This window comes from Cydia fagiglandana, chromosome 26 (genome assembly GCF_963556715.1).
Source record: "Cydia fagiglandana chromosome 26, ilCydFagi1.1, whole genome shotgun sequence".
In the NCBI taxonomy this organism is placed as follows: Eukaryota; Metazoa; Arthropoda; class Insecta; order Lepidoptera; family Tortricidae; genus Cydia; species Cydia fagiglandana.
In genome coordinates, this window is record NC_085957.1 from 886,937 (window position 1) to 903,365 (window position 16,429).

Here is a 16,429-nt window from a genome sequence, read left to right on the forward strand (position 1 = left end):
ACTTATATACGAAATATCATTTGATATTTACCAGTCGCTTTTCGGTGAAGGAAAACATCGTGAGGAAACCGGACTAATCCCAATAAGGCCTAATTTACCCTCTGGGTTGGAAGGTCAGATGGCAGTCGCTTTACTAGTGCCTACGCCAAATCATGGGATTAGTTGTCAAGCGGACACCAGGCTCTCATGAGCCGTGCCGAAATGCCGGGATAACGCGAGGAAGAAGAAAAATGATGATAAATCCCAACCGTCTGTAGAGCCCATAAGTTGTGCAGCATTTGAACTTGAACGCATCTTTAATCAAAGACAAATATGGCCGCCGTTCGTAACTGTCACTGTCAGTTTGACATGTCATGTCAGTATGTATGAGCGTCGCTGTATCGTTGTATATATGATCGCAGATCGTTGTATATTCGGTTGTTTAGTTTTTCTGATTATTATTTTACGCTGAAATGTAAAATGTTAAGAAAATTACCAGTATATTGTGCTTGATCTGTAAAGATCACTAAAACATCTGTAGTTAAATCTATTCTCTCCATATAATTACAAAAACATCCGCTCAACATATTACTAACAAGACTAAAGTTTATTTACATGTAGCGATCTACAGTAAGCTCTAACTTGGTAGAACTTACCTTTATAATGAATATACATCTTCTATAAACTATAATTAAGCTGTAGAACAACAATGAATACCAGTTCAAGGGTACAATTGGTGTCTGAGGATTTGAGCGCGTGCCGCGTCTGTTTGGCCACTAACACTAAGCTTTATAGCATTCCTGATGGGCTTGAAGAGCATTTTATACAGCTAATGGGCGTGGAAGTAAGTAATCTTCTTTAAAATATGGTTTTTACATAGAATATTTTAATAACAAAACTTCCTTGAGACACAGACATATTAAATATATTAAGAACGGGTCACTCACGTATTTTAAGTCGAAAAACGCTCGACATGTTTCACTCCGTACCGAATACCGTCCGTCTGTTTTTTACATAGAATACAATACAATACAAATACTCTTTATTGCACACCTCAATAAAAGAAGACAATACAAAAGAAAACAGAAATACAGGCAGAGGTAAACAACAGGCGGTCTTATCGCTAAAAAGCGATCTCTTCCAGACAACCTTTATCAATAATTCAATAATTTAGATTATCATACTTAAATACCTGCAAAATCAAGTGAGCTTGAAATGTAAAGTTCTTTCCTTAACATGAAACATTGTTTTTTTGTAACTGTTGTATGCAATTCTTACTATGAATATTTATGCAAATCCTGCATTGTTGTTCAGAACTGTGTATGATTTGCATTGCAATATCTAGGAATATTTGCCTTGTAGCAAAATTACAAAAAAGAGTTAATAAATGCTTGTTACAATGGATTATTACAGTGTAGAATCATTGCTAAGGAGGTAAAATGTTTTAATGCTTTTTAAGTAGCAGACACGCAGTTATAACAGTTAACTTTAAGACATTGTTATTTTTTGTATGTAACATGTTTATGTAAAATGCTTGGTATTGGTAATCATAAATATCAAACTAAAAATGTGTAGTGCACATCCAATACTTAAAGAAGTCATTAAAAATATACCTAGCTCAATCGGTATGGAGGTGGCTGTTATCCCTAAGCCAAAAGTAGACTTGAAAATTTATGCTATTTTCAGTACTCAGACGATGATGGGTTGCCGCAGCACTTGTGTCCATTTTGCCGGGTGCAGATACTGAGGTTTGCTGATCTCCGCGCCCGCTGCCAACGCTCGCAGGCCCTGCTTAGAGAGATGCTGAAACAACTTACTTTTGTAAGTACAGTCCCTGCAATAGTATGTTACACATCAAAGGCCGCAAAAATATCTGACACAATCTTATATGTAAAGGCATAAGAGTGTGTCACATATTTTTGCGGCCTTTGAAGAGCTATTGCAGGTGAGTGTACCCAAAATATATCTGTTCAAAAAATGTATTCTTGTGATTAACTAATGAAGTTGCCAATATGAGTAAATAAAATAATTAAAAGCTATTTATTCCTTGTAGTGTAGTATATACATAATTATAAAGTTCTTGCATTATTATTTCAGCTTTCCACAGATGACATACTCTCAATAGACAGAAATTATCACAAACTAGCCCTGAACTTGGTAACACTTAGTGTTTACTCATTCAGCTCACTCGAAAAAAAGACTAACACACAACCTAAAGAAATTTGCGAAGACTCATTTGATGACAGAGAGGAATTGCCTGAAACTGAAATAGAAATCAAAGATGAACCTACAGATCCTTTAAATAACGTTTCAAATAATATTGAAGACACACTGAACCTAAATAATAGTAATGACCTAGTAATGCCTAAACAACTAGTTGTAGAGATAGATGGTTTAAACTTAGGTCAAATCTCCGTTAAAAACTTAGAAACAGTCAAAGAAACCAAAAAGAAATCTAAAAAGGAGGATAAAGAAGTGAAAACTAAGAGGATATCGAACCTCCTCCGTTTTGTAGCCGGGAAAAAGAGAAACGCTAAGCCTTTGACAAAATGGCAGCTGCAGTTGCGAAGAGCGGAGAATAATTTTTTGCCAAACTTTGATCACGCCGAGTTTGAGTCGAAACATGATTGTAAGCTGAAGATACTGACGATCGAAGAGCAGCTCCAGGAGATAGAGGAACGGAAGCAGAGCAGTAATTATTTGAATCTGGATTATAAGTGCGAGCAGTGTGGGCGGGGGTTTGAGTTTGAGCAGCCTTTTAAGAACCATATGGCCAAGCATGATCCGGTAAGCATAATCATTGATATAACACGTTTTGTAGCATAGTCTTGTTAAGTGGGTACAATATTTTCAATCTATCATAATAAATTGATATGAATACAAAGATCAACCTCAAAATTAAAAGATAAATATCTGTTCTAGAGATGCGACAAATAGTTGTTTGGCCCGATAGGTAAATAGACTGTAGTATTTATCACTATGACGCGCCATACACGATAGTCGTAGCGTTTAAAGGGTTAAAGCTTTGTTTAAGAGCTATTTATTACTTTAACAGGCGAAAATAATGAATAAAAAGGTTTAATGCAAAGTTACTTTTCAAAATAGTTTTCCACTGGATAATTATGTTTTTGTAAAGGGCTTATTTTTTGTAGAGTATCGGTCCGTTCGAGTGCGACGTGTGTCATATTTACTTCCGCACGCAGTACCTGCGGCACCGCCACCTCGACTACCACAAGATGATGTTCAGCTGCAACCTGTGCGGGTTCGTGACGCGCGCCAAGTAAGCACAGACTGTAGCATGCCACGTGTAGCATGCCCGTGTGCCACATATACTGCCGCACGCAGTACCTGCGTCACCGCCACCTCGACTACCACAAGATGATGTTCAGCTGCAACCTGTGCGGGTTCGTGACGCGCGCCAAGTAAGCACAGACTGTAGCATGCCACGTGTAGCATGCCCGTGTGCCACATATACTGCCGCACGCAGTACCTGCGTCACCGCCACCTCGACTACCACAAGATGATGTTCAGCTGCAACCTGTGCGGGTTCGTGACGCGCGCCAAGTAAGCACAGACTGTAGCATGCCACGTGTAGCATGCCCGTGTGCCACATATACTGCCGCACGCAGTACCTGCGTCACCGCCACCTCGACTACCACAAGATGATGTTCAGCTGCAACCTGTGCGGGTTCGTGACGCGCGCCAAGTAAGCACAGACTGTAGCATGCCACGTGTAGCATGCCCGTGTGCCACATATACTGCCGCACGCAGTACCTGCGGCACCGCCACCTCGACTACCACAAGATGCTGTTCAGCTGCAACCTGTGCGGGTTCGTGACGCGCGCCAAGTAAGCACAGACTGTAGCACGCCACATGTAGCATGCCCGTGTGCCACATATACTGCCGCACGCAGTACCTGCGGCACCGCCACCTCGACTACCACAAGATGCTGTTCAGCTGCAACCTGTGCGGGTTCGTGACGCGCGCCAAGTAAGCACAGACTGTAGCATGCCACGTGTAGCATGCCCGTGTGCCACATATACTGCCGCACGCAGTACCTGCGGCACCGCCACCTCGACTACCACAAGATGATGTTCAGCTGCAACCTGTGCGGGTTCGTGACGCGCGCCAAGTAAGCACAGACTGTAGCATGCCACGTGTAGCATGCCCGTGTGCCACATATACTGCCGCACGCAGTACCTGCGGCACCGCCACCTCGACTACCACAAGATGCTGTTCAGCTGCAACCTGTGCGGGTTCGTGACGCGCGCCAAGTAAGCACAGACTGTAGCACGCCACATGTAGCATGCCCGTGTGCCACATATACTGCCGCACGCAGTACCTGCGGCACCGCCACCTCGACTACCACAAGATGCTGTTCAGCTGCAACCTGTGCGGGTTCGTGACGCGCGCCAAGTAAGCACAGACTGTAGCATGCCACGTGTAGCATGCCCGTGTGCCACATATACTGCCGCACGCAGTACCTGCGGCACCGCCACCTCGACTACCACAAGATGATGTTCAGCTGCAACCTGTGCGGGTTCGTGACGCGCGCCAAGTAAGCACAGACTGTAGCATGCCACGTGTAGCATGCCCGTGTGCCACATATACTGCCGCACGCAGTACCTGCGGCACCGCCACCTCGACTACCACAAGATGCTGTTCAGCTGCAACCTGTGCGGGTTCGTGACGCGCGCCAAGTAAGCACAGACTGTAGCACGCCACATGTAGCATGCCCGTGTGCCACATATACTGCCGCACGCAGTACCTGCGGCACCGCCACCTCGACTACCACAAGATGCTGTTCAGCTGCAACCTGTGCGGGTTCGTGACGCGCGCCAAGTAAGCACAGACTGTAGCACGCCACATGTAGCATGCCCGTGTGCCACATATACTGCCGCACGCAGTACCTGCGGCACCGCCACCTCGACTACCACAAGATGCTGTTCAGCTGCAACCTGTGCGGGTTCGTGACGCGCGCCAAGTAAGCACAGACTGTAGCACGCCACATGTAGCATGCCCGTGTGCCACATATACTGCCGCACGCAGTACCTGCGGCACCGCCACCTCGACTACCACAAGATGCTGTTCAGCTGCAACCTGTGCGGGTTTGTGACGCGCGCCTAGTAAGCACAGACTGTAGCATGCCACATGTAGCATGCCCGTGTGCCACATATACTGCCGCACGCAGTACCTGCGGCACCGCCACCTCGACTACCACAAGATGCTGTTCAGCTGCAACCTGTGCGGGTTCGTGACGCGCGCCAAGTAAGCACAGACTGTAGCACGCCACATGTAGCATGCCCGTGTGCCACATATACTGCCGCACGCAGTACCTGCGGCACCGCCACCTCGACTACCACAAGATGCTGTTCAGCTGCAACCTGTGCGGGTTTGTGACGCGCGCCTAGTAAGCACAGACTGTAGCATGCCACATGTAGCATGCCCGTGTGCCACATATACTGCCGCACGCAGTACCTGCGTCACCGCCACCTCGACTACCACAAGATGATGTTCAGCTGCAACCTGTGCGGGTTCGTGACGCGCGCCAAGTAAGCACAGACTGTAGCATGCCACGTGTAGCATGCCCGTGTGCCACATATACTGCCGCACGCAGTACCTGCGGCACCGCCACCTCGACTACCACAAGATGCTGTTCAGCTGCAACCTGTGCGGGTTTGTGACGCGCGCCTAGTAAGCACAGACTGTAGCATGCCACATGTAGCATGCCCGTGTGCCACATATACTGCCGCACGCAGTACCTGCGTCACCGCCACCTCGACTACCACAAGATGATGTTCAGCTGCAACCTGTGCGGGTTCGTGACGCGCGCCAAGTAAGCACAGACTGTAGCATGCCACGTGTAGCATGCCCGTGTGCCACATATACTGCCGCACGCAGTACCTGCGGCACCGCCACCTCGACTACCACAAGATGCTGTTCAGCTGCAACCTGTGCGGGTTCGTGACGCGCGCCAAGTAAGCACAGACTGTAGCATGCCACGTGTAGCATGCCCGTGTGCCACATATACTGCCGCACGCAGTACCTGCGGCACCGCCACCTCGACTACCACAAGATGCTGTTCAGCTGCAACCTGTGCGGGTTCGTGACGCGCGCCAAGTAAGCACAGACTGTAGCACGCCACATGTAGCATGCCCGTGTGCCACATATACTGCCGCACGCAGTACCTGCGGCACCGCCACCTCGACTACCACAAGATGCTGTTCAGCTGCAACCTGTGCGGGTTTGTGACGCGCGCCTAGTAAGCACAGACTGTAGCATGCCACATGTAGCATGCCCGTGTGCCACATATACTGCCGCACGCAGTACCTGCGGCACCGCCACCTCGACTACCACAAGATGCTGTTCAGCTGCAACCTGTGCGGGTTCGTGACGCGCGCCAAGTAAGCACAGACTGTAGCACGCCACATGTAGCATGCCCGTGTGCCACATATACTGCCGCACGCAGTACCTGCGGCACCGCCACCTCGACTACCACAAGATGCTGTTCAGCTGCAACCTGTGCGGGTTTGTGACGCGCGCCTAGTAAGCACAGACTGTAGCATGCCACATGTAGCATGCCCGTGTGCCACATATACTGCCGCACGCAGTACCTGCGGCACCGCCACCTCGACTACCACAAGATGCTGTTCAGCTGCAACCTGTGCGGGTTCGTGACGCGCGCCAAGTAAGCACAGACTGTAGCACGCCACATGTAGCATGCCCGTGTGCCACATATACTGCCGCACGCAGTACCTGCGGCACCGCCACCTCGACTACCACAAGATGCTGTTCAGCTGCAACCTGTGCGGGTTCGTGACGCGCGCCAAGTAAGCACAGACTGTAGCACGCCACATGTAGCATGCCCGTGTGCCACATATACTGCCGCACGCAGTACCTGCGGCACCGCCACCTCGACTACCACAAGATGCTGTTCAGCTGCATCCTGAGCGGCTACCGCGAAAATCGAAATTCGCATATTGCGGGGATCTTTCTCTTTTACTCCAATGAAGGCGTAATTAGAGTGACAGAGAATAATCCCCGCAATTCGCGAACTTCGATTTTCGCGGTTATAGCCCTGTGCGGGTTCGTCACGCGCGCCTAGTAAGCATACCCCACTGTAGTCCAATACTCCCAAGTGACATACAAAATCACTCGAATATCTTCGGTACGTATTTTTTTTCTTATTTTCGTATATTTATAGTATAAGAGAAGAAATCGCTTCTTATCGATAAAACCGCCTGTTGTTACCTAGCTTTAACCTTTTAACCGCCAGCAATTTTTGATCGAGCGTGCTCGTGTCGCCACCGACAGTAATTGTACCACGCAGAGTAAGGTTGGCATAGTTACGGGAGTTGTAAATGTGCTGTAAAAACCAAATCAGATCTTTGTCTTATTTATCAGACTGTGGCGAAATGGGCTGGATATGTAATGTCTTATATATCAGACTCTGGCGGTTAAAGGGTTAATGTGCATTTAATTTTCTGTGTATTTTTAACTGGTGCACAATAAAGAATATTTATTATTATTATAACTATATCGTTGTCTGAGTGCCCACGGGTGTCATTCTGAATCCCTAACAACGTTTGTCCTAAAGTCACTTGCCCTAACTGGTTTGTCCTAATGGGCACATGCCCTAGCGATCAATTGTCATAACGATTATTTTCCATAATGTAAGATTCTGAAAAATGGTTAGGTTTTAGAACTTGCTACCACAAAAGTGGGTTAGGTTAGGGTTTGAACTGCGACCCTCGCAAAAAAGAAAATATGTTTAATAACATTAGGATAAGTAATCAATAATTAGGGAAACCAAAATTAGGGTTTTTAGTGTTAGGACAACTGATCATTAAATTATGACAAACAATATTAGGGAATGCAAAGATAGGAGAAAAGACTTTAGGGATTTAGATATAGATCCAGTGCCCACAACACAAACCTTCGTGAGCTTACTGTGGGGATTAGTCAATTTGTGTAAGAATGTCCATATTTATTTGTCCTGTTACTCTCTTTTGTATGTAGGAATCGAATCATATTATCCCACTGACTCCGTTCTTGGGCAATTCCTGGGCCTCCATTCTGGTCTTTCCTTAGAGAATTAAATAACCGGAGTCGCCTTTAAGAGCTTACCCGTCTGCCGAAAACCTTGCTCGACTGCAAGCTTTTGTATATAGACTGACGTTTATCTGACATGGCTATTTGTACGTAACGTACAAAATCGGCAGACTGTTTTGTACAGAAAAAGATAGACAAGGCGTCTCCAAGACCAAGACAAGTCTGCAACGATTTTGATAGTACACGCAAGAGTAAGTGTCATTTATACGTCATCATTTCATAGAAGATTGACGTTTTAAATAACACTTGCACTGCGTGTGCTATCAGAATCGTTGCAGACTTATCTTGGTCTAATTCGAAATGCTCTTAAGTCTTTCGTACCGATTTCTCTAGTTTCCTATGCTGTTTTGTCTTGCTCGATGATAAGATTTAATTTTTAGTAGCAAAAAGAGTAACAGTGCTATTCAGGTTCTATATATATAAATCCTTGCCCTTGTCTAAATATAGACTAGAGTCAGACCGTAAAAAGTCTGCAGCGATTTTGGTAGCCCACGCAGTGCAAGTGTCATTTTAAACGTCAAACTTCTAACAAAATTATGACGTATAAATAACAATTACGCTGCGTCTATCAAATACGCTGCAGACTTTTATTGGTGCGACTATAAAACGTAATGTATGTTCGCAGACATTTGGCGCGGAACCACTATCTCATGCACACTGGAAAGGTGTTCAAATGCAAGCAATGTGACGCCACATTCACGTGAGTTTCATTTTTAAAACACAATAAATAATACTGATTTAAACTTTCACTATTATTAAACATTATCAAACTGCACAACGGGACTTAATCGCGTATTTAAGTTTTAAGATTTACCTCCGACGTTTCGAGGACGGCGTTGTCCCCGTGGTCTCGGAGAAGACTGGCTCAAGTTGACATCAACATCTTCTAGCCGCGCGAGTTTTTCGAACTACCCGCACTTGGTCTTGTTTATCAGTTTGAACGTTTTGCGCACTAGGGATGTCACTCTGTCGACACACAACACTAACGATATTCGATTTATCGACTGTCGATATTCGTTTCCGCTCGCTTCGTTTACGTCGGAGGTAAATCTTAAAACTTCAATACGCGATTAAGTCCCGTTGTGCAGTTTGATAACAATAAATAATAGTACTAGGTACAGAAGATTCACTCTCTAACAAAACGCGTCTGTTACGATCAGGACAGATATGGCCGCTAGGTGGCGACAGCGCCACGCGCGGCTTATGGCTAGCCACCAAAATTGATGTGGGACGGATGTAATTGTAGCTACTTGTTGCGACGCGACGCGACGCCTGACAATACCTGCTCTATCTCAATTATGACCCAGTTTTTCTTTAGCTATAACTCGTAAAGTAATTAAGGGCGATATCATAAAACATCGTCAATGTCTGCTACCGCTCCGTTGGAGGACCGAGTAACAGTAGCCAGTGTAGCTGCCCAAACGCTGATAAAATTAATTCTATAGTTCGTTTTTTTTAGCATTAGAAAGAACTCCACAGAAGCAAGTGTACAGTTTTTATCAGGCTCTTTAATTGTTAATAATTATTGAATTATCTAATGTAGCACGGTCAATACATATAATTTACTTCAAATTATTACCGCTAAAAGTGCCGGATTTGGAACCACAAGCTTACTTCTGCGAAGTTCTTTCTAATGCTAAAAAAAACGAACTATAGTCATTTCGTTCCTTAAGACATTGGTAAGGGACCCTAAATTAAGCTTACATCTACAGAGGTGTTATATTAAGCATTTGGGTGAATCAACTTTTCTTGTCACTAGTTGCCATGGTTTTGGTCTCCTGGGTCACTAGTTATTTCGTTACTTGTTACTAGTTATTTCCTATATAAATGAACCAAACTAGATTTTTTGGTAGTTATAAAGCCTTTCCACAATGGGATACCTACTAAGCACGTTTGTAGAACAGGGTACAGCAGCTCTTCTAAGACACTATGCTACTATTGTCTCTTGGCTGATGGGACAGAATAACAACAAGAAATAGTTGATAGACCTATTTTCAAACGATTATTCGTGATTATTAGGTACTTATCAAATTTCTAGGAAAAGCACCTCGTACTATGGCCACGTGCGCCTTAACCACCCTTCCAAGGACCACGTGTGCGGGATCTGCGGGGACTCCTTCATCGGAGCCCTGGGGCTGCGGCATCACCACGCGAAGGCGCACAAAGAGGTAACAATCTAATATTTTACAGGCAAAAGTAATTATATCTGTTACCTATTCATGCTTAAACCGCTGAACCGATTTAGATTAAAATTGGTATAAATATCATTTTTTTTTTTAATATTATAGGACATTCTTACACAGATTGACTAAGTCCCACAGTAAGCTCAAGAAGGCTTGTGTTGTGGGTACTCAGACAACGATATATATAATATACAAATACTTAAATACATAGAAAACACCCATGACTAAAGAACAAATATCTGTATCATCATACAAATAAATGCCCTTACTGGGATTCGAACCCAGGACCATCGGCTTCGCAGGCAGGGTCACTACCCACTAGGCCAGACCGGTCGTCAAGATATATATGTTTTAATTCACTCTCTCTGCACCAATTGTAGGTATCTGTTTGGCCCTATAGTTGACTGGTAGAGAATGCCATTTGGCATTCAGTCCGCCATTTGTACATTGTTGTATATATTTTGCGCAAAAAAATTTAAATAAATAAATAATTTGTGTCCCGGGAAAACAATAAGGTCATCCTTATTTTTTATACTTGAAATCGGTTTAAAAATGTTTATTGTTTCAGTTGTCGAAGTCGAAGTTATCGTGCGAGTCGTGCGGGGTGCAGTTCGCGAGCTCCGAGGCTATGAGCAGACACACGGACGGACGGACACACTGCGACGCGTCTTTAAAGTTAGTATGTTTTGTAGAGATGCACCGGATAATCGGTTACTATCCAGTATCCGGCCTATCCGGCCATGATTTTAATATCCGGCCGGATACCGGATAGTGACCTACTAGCCGGCCAGATACCGGATAGTAAAATTGCTTGATTTCGGAGTAAACTAATTGGATTTAAGAAACAGTCTTGATCATAATCGTACTTGTTTATTAATTTAAAACAATTTAAACATTCCACTGACTTGCACGCGCACTCATTTCGAACCTAGAAATGTGTCCGCGCGAACGTTCACTAGGAAACAGGCCAAACCTGCAGAAGCGCACCTGTAAAACCGAAATGTAAGTATAGTTCCGCTGACCAAATATTCGGCGGCCGGATACCGGATATGCGGCCGATAGTTAGACCGAATATCCGGTATCCGGCCAAACAACTATCCGTTGCATCTCTAATGTTTTGTACTCTATTTAGCCCTGGACCTGTTGATACTTGGTTCATACAGTTTTTTTTTTCAATTTAATTTCAGAAAAGTATGGTACATTTTAAACTTATATATTATCGCCAAACTTAATTTTATAAAATGTTGCCTTTTTTTAACCAATAACACTTTTTTTTTAAATAAATAGTGTACAAAACCTGGCCAGTAAATAAGAACGCCTCGGCCGACAATTACGAATATAAAAAAATGATACTTATTTCAATTATAGTACTAAATAGACGTACTATTTAACATGTAGGGTACATCGCCAATTATTAGCCAGTTTTCAATTACTGGCCACCTATACTAAAATGAATTCTGTGTATAGGTGAATAGAACTCATTTTTGTAAGAGGCGGCCAGTTATTGAACGAGTGGGTTGTGGATAAATTTCAGTTACTGGCCATTTTCCTTATACTGAAAATGAGTTTTATTTATCTGTAAATAGAATTCATTTTTGGAATAGGTGGCCAGTAATTGAAAACTGGCTAATAATTGGATTTTCGTACCTTATATACTAAAATGAACTTTGTTCACCTATAAATAGAAATCAAATTAAGTGGCCAGTAATTGGGGGGTGGCTAGTAATTGGCGATGTACCCTATGTGCGAAATCTGTATTATAAAATTGTGTATTATTATATTTTATATATTTTTTTTCGCGGTTACTAAACTCGCGTTTATTGTTATTTATATTATGCTACATGGTCTGAGACATTTCTTACTTTACTGTCTTAACTTTAATATGGTAGATGGCTCAATTTCATCCATTAAACTATACTGCAAAACGTAATTCAAGACCAAAAAAAGTAAGACAATGTTGCCACTGCAATAATTTATTTGTAAAATAGTAAATTCCTTTTGATAAATAATCACGCTAAGATAATTTTCACCACACGAGCTCGGAAAGGCTTACTTTGCACTTCGAAAACTGATAGCAAAGTTGCATTTTATTCACATGTGAGACAAAGTAATCAAATGCAAATTTTGAGTTAGTTTCTTATGTTTGCTGGTAGAATTGACTTTTAAATGATGATTTTGGATGACAAATATTTAATAACATTGATTTGGTTTGATTTTGTTTGATGTTTTACATTTAAAATTTGCTTCGGGTTGGTGTGGTGAAAAATTTTATGTTTCACTCGGGGGCAAATTTTGTTTAACCCTCGTGCTTTGAAACCCTCGCAACGCTCAAGATTCCATTTTTTATTACTAATTTTACTCCTACGATTGAAAAAAATAAATAAAATTTATTATTTATTTATTTGTACATAAATACAAGACGCGCTAGTAAAAAAGTGGCAACATTTCTTCCTTTTTTGGGTCTTGAATTACGTTTTGTAGTTTAGATTATTTGATATAATGTCAGCATATGACTTGCAGAGCGTGCGCAGAGTGCGGCGCGCTGTTCGACGCGGAGGAGGCGCTCGCGGCGCATGCGCGGACACAGCACGAGTTCTGCTGCGAGGAGGTAACTCCGCCTTAGAGCCACCACACTATAGTTTCTTTGTTAGGGTTCCGTACCCAAAGGGTAAAACGGGACCCTATCACTAAGACTCCGCTGTCCGTCCGTCCGTCCGTCTGTCCGTCTGTCTGTCACCAGGCTGTATCTCACGAACCGTGATAGTTGAAATTTTCACAGATGATGTATTTCTGTTGCCGCTATAACAACAAATACTAAAAACAGAATAAAATAAAGATTTAAATGGGGCTCCCATACAACAAACGTGATTTTTGACCAAAGTTAAGCAACGTCGGGAGTGTTCAGTACTTGGATGGGTGACCGTTTTTTTTTGTTTTTTTTTTTGCATTATGGTACGGAACCCTTCGTGCGCGAGTCCGACTCGCACTTGCCCGGTTTTTTTTTAGCATTTGAAAGAACTTGAAAGAAGGTAAGCGAACCTGACATGTCTTTTAACTGAAAAACGTTTTTTAAAAATCAATAACTATTACTTATGAAAGCAGAAGAATATAAATGATCGTATTAGATTCATAATTGTTACATATTTGCCGTGGCTTATTTTTAAAACGTGTGTTACTGATTTTTAAAAAAGGCTTTTTCAATTAAAAGACATGTCAAGATTGCTTACCTTCTTTCTAATGTTAAAAAAACGAAGTATAGATGTTGACTACGAAATAATGCGCGTATTATTAAGAAAACTGATGTATGGAGTTACCACTCCTTCCTTACTTATATTACTGCAAAAAGAATAGATATACTGGGTCAAGCAAATCTTGTCAGTAGCAAACGGCGGCAAATTTGAAAAATCGCGGGTTAGCAACACTGTGTTCGAATAATTCGAAAATCGCGTGTCATCTGTGTTTTATCTGTGGAATGTGGACCGCGAATGACAGCCATCATCTTCTTTGTTTACATTATGTTTACATTCTGAATCGATTCTATTTCAAGAGATATTTCTGCTGTGTCACCATTAAATACCAATATATTAAATACGATTATGCTCAAAGCTAAGATGCCTACAATGCCTACAGTGCCAACTGAGAAATCTAATAAAATATTAAAATCCAGTAGGACATCTAACCTGCTGAAGCAATACATTCTAATTTTATTTTGAGATCTTCAAATTAGTTAATCATTTTTATCAACATCACACACCGCTTTTAAATTGTCCGTCCATACCTATTAATAACAATTTTTAACATTTTCAATGGAGAAATCCGCGAGTGACAATTTGAATTGACGTACGTAAGAGGGCGCGTTCAGCGAAAAAAAAAAGTTTTGGTTCGATGTACATTGTACATTGCTGCTTTTCTTAGCGCAATACTACTCTTTGAGTGTTGCCCTACTTTAGTTTGCTTTACATTGCTACTGACAAGATTTGCTTGACGCACAGGGGTCCTGTCATTGTCAATTTTGTAGTCACGGTACATTTACTGCCATCTATCGACACACGATTAACACGTTTTTTTCTTAGACTTTATTTATCTTATACGGAGTTATATATATCTCTGATTACTGTATGCTAGTATTAACATGTTTTTAAATATATTCTCACCTCTCCCCAGTGTGACCAATCGTTCGTGAGCGCCAGTTCGTTGGAGACGCACCACCAGCGGATACACCTGCGCGTCAAGTGGCCGGCATACGGCCGCACTAGGGAGATGAACAAGGAATACTACAGGAAGGTTACCACATTACTACATTACTTACCTCTCCTCAGTGCGAGCAATCGTTCGTGAGCGCTAGTTCGCTGGAGACGCACCACCAGCGCATACACCTGCGCGTCAAGTGGCCGGCATACGGCCGCACCAGGGAGATGAACAAGGAATACTACAGGAAGGTTACCACATTACTACATTACTTACCTCTCCTCAGTGCGAGCAATCGTTCGTGAGCGCTAGTTCGCTGGAGACGCACCACCAGCGCATACACCTGCGCGTCAAGTGGCCGGCATACGGGCGCACCAGGGAGATGAACAAGGAATACTACAGGAAGGTTACCACATTACTACATTACTTACCTCTCCTCAGTGCGAGCAATCGTTCGTGAGCGCTAGTTCGCTGGAGACGCACCACCAGCGCATACACCTGCGCGTCAAGTGGCCGGCATACGGGCGCACCAGGGAGATGAACAAGGAATACTACAGGAAGGTTACCACATTACTACATTACTTACCTCTCCTCAGTGCGAGCAATCGTTCGTGAGCGCTAGTTCGCTGGAGACGCACCACCAGCGCATACACCTGCGCGTCAAGTGGCCGGCATACGGGCGCACCAGGGAGATGAACAAGGAATACTACAGGAAGGTTACCACATTACTACATTACTTACCTCTCCTCAGTGCGAGCAATCGTTCGTGAGCGCTAGTTCGCTGGAGACGCACCACCAGCGCATACACCTGCGCGTCAAGTGGCCGGCGTACGGGCGCACCAGGGAGATGAACAAGGAATACTACAGGAAGGTTACCACATTACTACATTGCTTACTTCTCCTCAGTGCGAGCAATCGTTCGTGAGCGCCAGCTCGCTGGAGACGCACCACCAGCGCATACACCTGCGCGTCAAGTGGCCGGCATACGGGCGCACCAGGGAGATGAACAAGGAATACTACAGGAAGGTTACCACATTACTACATTACTTACCTCTCCTCAGTGCGAGCAATCGTTCGTGAGCGCTAGTTCGCTGGAGACGCACCACCAGCGCATACACCTGCGCGTCAAGTGGCCGGCATACGGCCGCACCAGGGAGATGAACAAGGAATACTACAGGAAGGTTACCACATTACTACATTGCTTACTTCTCCTCAGTGCGAGCAATCGTTCGTGAGCGCCAGCTCGCTGGAGACGCACCACCAGCGCATACACCTGCGCGTCAAGTGGCCGGCATACGGGCGCACCAGGGAGATGAACAAGGAATACTACAGGAAGGTTACCACATTACTACATTACTTACCTCTCCTCAGTGCGAGCAATCGTTCGTGAGCGCTAGTTCGCTGGAGACGCACCACCAGCGCATACACCTGTGCGTCAAGTGGCCGGCATACGGCCGCACCAGGGAGATGAACAAGGAATACTACAGGAAGGTTACCACATTACTACATTGCTTACTTCTCCTCAGTGCGAGCAATCGTTCGTGAGCGCCAGCTCGCTGGAGACGCACCACCAGCGCATACACCTGCGCGTCAAGTGGCCGGCATACGGGCGCACCAGGGAGATGAACAAGGAATACTACAGGAAGGTTACCACATTACTACATTACTTACCTCTCCTCAGTGCGAGCAATCGTTCGTGAGCGCTAGTTCGCTGGAGACGCACCACCAGCGCATACATCTGCGCGTCAAGTGGCCGGCATACGGCCGCACCAGGGAGATGAACAAGGAATACTACAGGAAGGTACGGTAAGATAGATTACATAATTAGAAGAGTTCACAGACAAGACATCCTCTAGACTGAGCATAGTAGCGCTACCCCCTCTGCCTCAAATATACGGTAGTTTTACTGCATTTTCGAGTCAAAGTGTCTTTGTGTGACGCCCATGTCTTTGAACGGACCAATCACG

The 16,429-nt window shown here is 44.3% G+C and overlaps 2 protein-coding genes across 2 annotated transcripts in view; both read left to right on the forward strand.

Moving 5' to 3' along the window:
• Positions 1–423: 423 nt before the first annotated feature.
• On the forward strand, positions 424–3,263 carry LOC134677260 (uncharacterized). The gene is made up of 4 exons (XM_063535692.1): positions 424–823; positions 1,666–1,800; positions 2,077–2,766; positions 3,132–3,263. The coding sequence occupies exons 1-4, from the start codon at positions 689–691 to the stop codon at positions 3,261–3,263; spliced, it is 1,092 nt and encodes a 363-aa protein (XP_063391762.1). The 5' UTR covers positions 424–688.
• A 3,436-nt stretch (positions 3,264–6,699) lies between these two features.
• LOC134677261 (zinc finger protein 729-like) overlaps positions 6,700–16,429 on the forward strand; it is a 31,355-nt gene continuing 21,625 nt past the window's right edge. The window contains exons 1-9 of the mRNA XM_063535693.1: positions 6,700–6,809; positions 8,717–8,791; positions 10,130–10,259; positions 10,843–10,949; positions 12,795–12,882; positions 14,594–14,713; positions 14,749–14,868; positions 14,904–15,023; positions 15,085–15,333. Of these exons, the coding sequence (XP_063391763.1) occupies positions 6,700–6,809; positions 8,717–8,791; positions 10,130–10,259; positions 10,843–10,949; positions 12,795–12,882; positions 14,594–14,713; positions 14,749–14,868; positions 14,904–15,023; positions 15,085–15,333 (1,119 nt within the window). The remainder of the gene's footprint in view (positions 6,810–8,716; positions 8,792–10,129; positions 10,260–10,842; positions 10,950–12,794; positions 12,883–14,593; positions 14,714–14,748; positions 14,869–14,903; positions 15,024–15,084; positions 15,334–16,429) is intronic.

Excerpts from the sequence above, each read along its gene's own strand:
- LOC134677260 (XM_063535692.1), top strand. The coding sequence starts at position 689 with ATGAATACCAGTTCAAGGGTACAATTGGTGTCTGAGGATTTGAGCGCG. Across the intron at positions 824-1,665 it reads TACAGCTAATGGGCGTGGAA|TACTCAGACGATGATGGGTT; the intron begins GTAAGTAATCTT and ends TGCTATTTTCAG. Across the intron at positions 2,767-3,131 it reads ATATGGCCAAGCATGATCCG|AGTATCGGTCCGTTCGAGTG; the intron begins GTAAGCATAATC and ends TATTTTTTGTAG.